We start from the raw sequence: 2,131 nt of genomic DNA on the forward strand, positions 1-2,131 counted from the left end.
TTTCTTTGAGGTGGTTCGGACCTTAGAAGGAAAGTTCATTTTGTCAAATGGGGTGATATTACTCAAAGTAAAAGGCAAGGTGGGTTGGGAGTTAAAAGAGTTGATTTGATGAATGTATGCTTATTGTTAAAGTGGTGATGGAGGTTTGGGGCAGAGGTCACACCCCTTTGGAAAGAGGTGTTTTACAAAAAATATTATGGGTCTAGTGATATTTGGTCACCTACGCTTGTGAGAAGGGGCAGAATGTCTAAAATATGGGAAGATATTGTAGGTGTTATATTATCCAAGCTTGAAGTGCTAGGCTTTTTTCAGTCTAATTCTAAACTTGTCCTTGGTGATGGTTTGAGGACATGGTTTTGGCTAGACAAATGGGCAGGTAATGTTTGCTTCAAGGATGAGTTTCCCAGACTTTTTCATCTAGCCAAACATAAATTGGAATCTGTATCTATGCTGAGATCTAGAATTCAACATGAAGACTGGAATTCATCTTTTAGAAGGAGCTTGTTGGGATGGGAAATTGAGGAGGTAGATATATTGAAAGGGCTGCTCCTTACTGCCCCTAAGTTAAGGGCTAATGTGCTTGATAAATTGATATGGAATACGGATTCTTCAGGAGTGTTTTCTGTCTCTTCCACTTATCAGTGGTGTGAATCCTCATTTGGTCCTATTTATAGGGTGACATACCTTATTTGGAAGAATGTGGCCCCCCCTAAAGTTCAATTCTTTGGCTGGCTTGCATGGAAGAGAAGGATCAGGACATCTAATTATCTTCAAAGGATTGGTATATTGGATAACCTTAGCAATTTACATCGTGTGTTCTGTAATGTGGAAGAGGAAATGGATAACCATGTGCTCTTGTATTGTTCTTTTATTTGGTTACTTTGGTCCAAGATTTTGAGTTGGTGCGCTCTTGGACTATACCAGGATCAGTGGATGCCTTGTTAGTTTGGTGGGCAAGAGTTAAGCTGAAAAAGTTAGAGAAGAAGATTTGAAGAATCATTCCCTTTGTGGTGTTCTGATCTATATGGAAATTAAGAAATAATTGAATTTTCAATAATGCCCAACCTAACTTAGATGATCTTTGTGATCTGGTGTTAGTGAGAATTGCATTGTGGATTAAAGCATCATGTTCAGGTTTGGCCTACTCAGTGTCTGAAATCATTTTCAAGCTGTACTAGGTTAGGTTTTGTTCCAGCTGATTCTGTGGTACATGGAGGTTGTGGATATTTGGGTGATGCTGCTGTTGTTGATAAATTAGAGGTGATGCTGTGGATGTTGCTCTGCTGTTAAGGTTTAGGTTGTTGTTGCTTTGATGTTGCTCTGAGGTTTAGGCTGCTGTTCAGATTTGTTCCACTTGATTCTGTAGTACATGGTGGTTACTGATATTTGGGTAATGCTACTGTTGTTGATGATTTAGAGGTGATGCTATTGATGTTGCTCTGCTGTTAATGTTTCTGGTACTTGTTGGAGGCTACAGCTTTGTTTGTGATGCTGTAGCTAATGTTCTGTTGCAAGAAAGTGGTCTTTCTGTGTTTGGGTATTGCCGTTGTTTGGGGGTGGGGTGCTTTTGTTATTTATTTTTTTATTTTTTTTGTTGTGTGTTTCGGGGTGTGATCTTGTTTTGGTTGTTTGCTCACCAACTTGATGTGGTGCTGCAAATGATTGGACTTGTTTTATGGTGCCAACCTAGTTGGGATCATATTTCTTTGCTATGATGCTAGTGCATCCATCTTTCTTATTGATGTATGTGGTTTTCCTTTTTCATCAACAAAGTTTTTTTCACTGATAAAAAAAAAAGAAAAAGAAATTTGTCCTTTTATTTTTTTTAATATTTTTTGTTTTTAATTTTAATACTATACGCAATTTTTTTTTTAACTTTTTAAATACACCTAATTTAGATACATTTAAAAAGTATAATATATATATATATATATTTTTTTGAAAAAATTCACTAAATACAACAAGAGTATAAAAATTAAGTACGTTTTATATCACTACAAGAATTTTCACTTTTGGCGACTAAATTTTTAGTCCCCAAAAGTCATTTTTTAGTCGCCTATAGTCGTTAGCGACTAAATTTTTTGGTCGGAAAATTAGTAGCCGAAGAATAGTCGGCAAAGCTAATTGGCGG

General features: G+C 36.4%; 1 protein-coding gene across 1 annotated transcript; it reads left to right on the forward strand.

Moving 5' to 3' along the window:
• The first annotated feature begins 243 nt into the window (after positions 1–243).
• On the forward strand, positions 244–1,417 carry LOC145802368 (uncharacterized). The gene is made up of 3 exons (XM_082895075.1): positions 244–857; positions 1,179–1,260; positions 1,367–1,417. The coding sequence occupies exons 1-3, from the start codon at positions 244–246 to the stop codon at positions 1,415–1,417; spliced, it is 747 nt and encodes a 248-aa protein (XP_082751201.1).
• The last annotated feature ends 714 nt before the right edge of the window (positions 1,418–2,131 follow it).

Source organism: Camellia sinensis, chromosome 11 (genome assembly GCF_055761805.1).
Source record: "Camellia sinensis isolate YWXY chromosome 11, ASM5576180v1, whole genome shotgun sequence".
NCBI lineage: Eukaryota > Viridiplantae > Streptophyta > Magnoliopsida > Ericales > Theaceae > Camellia > Camellia sinensis.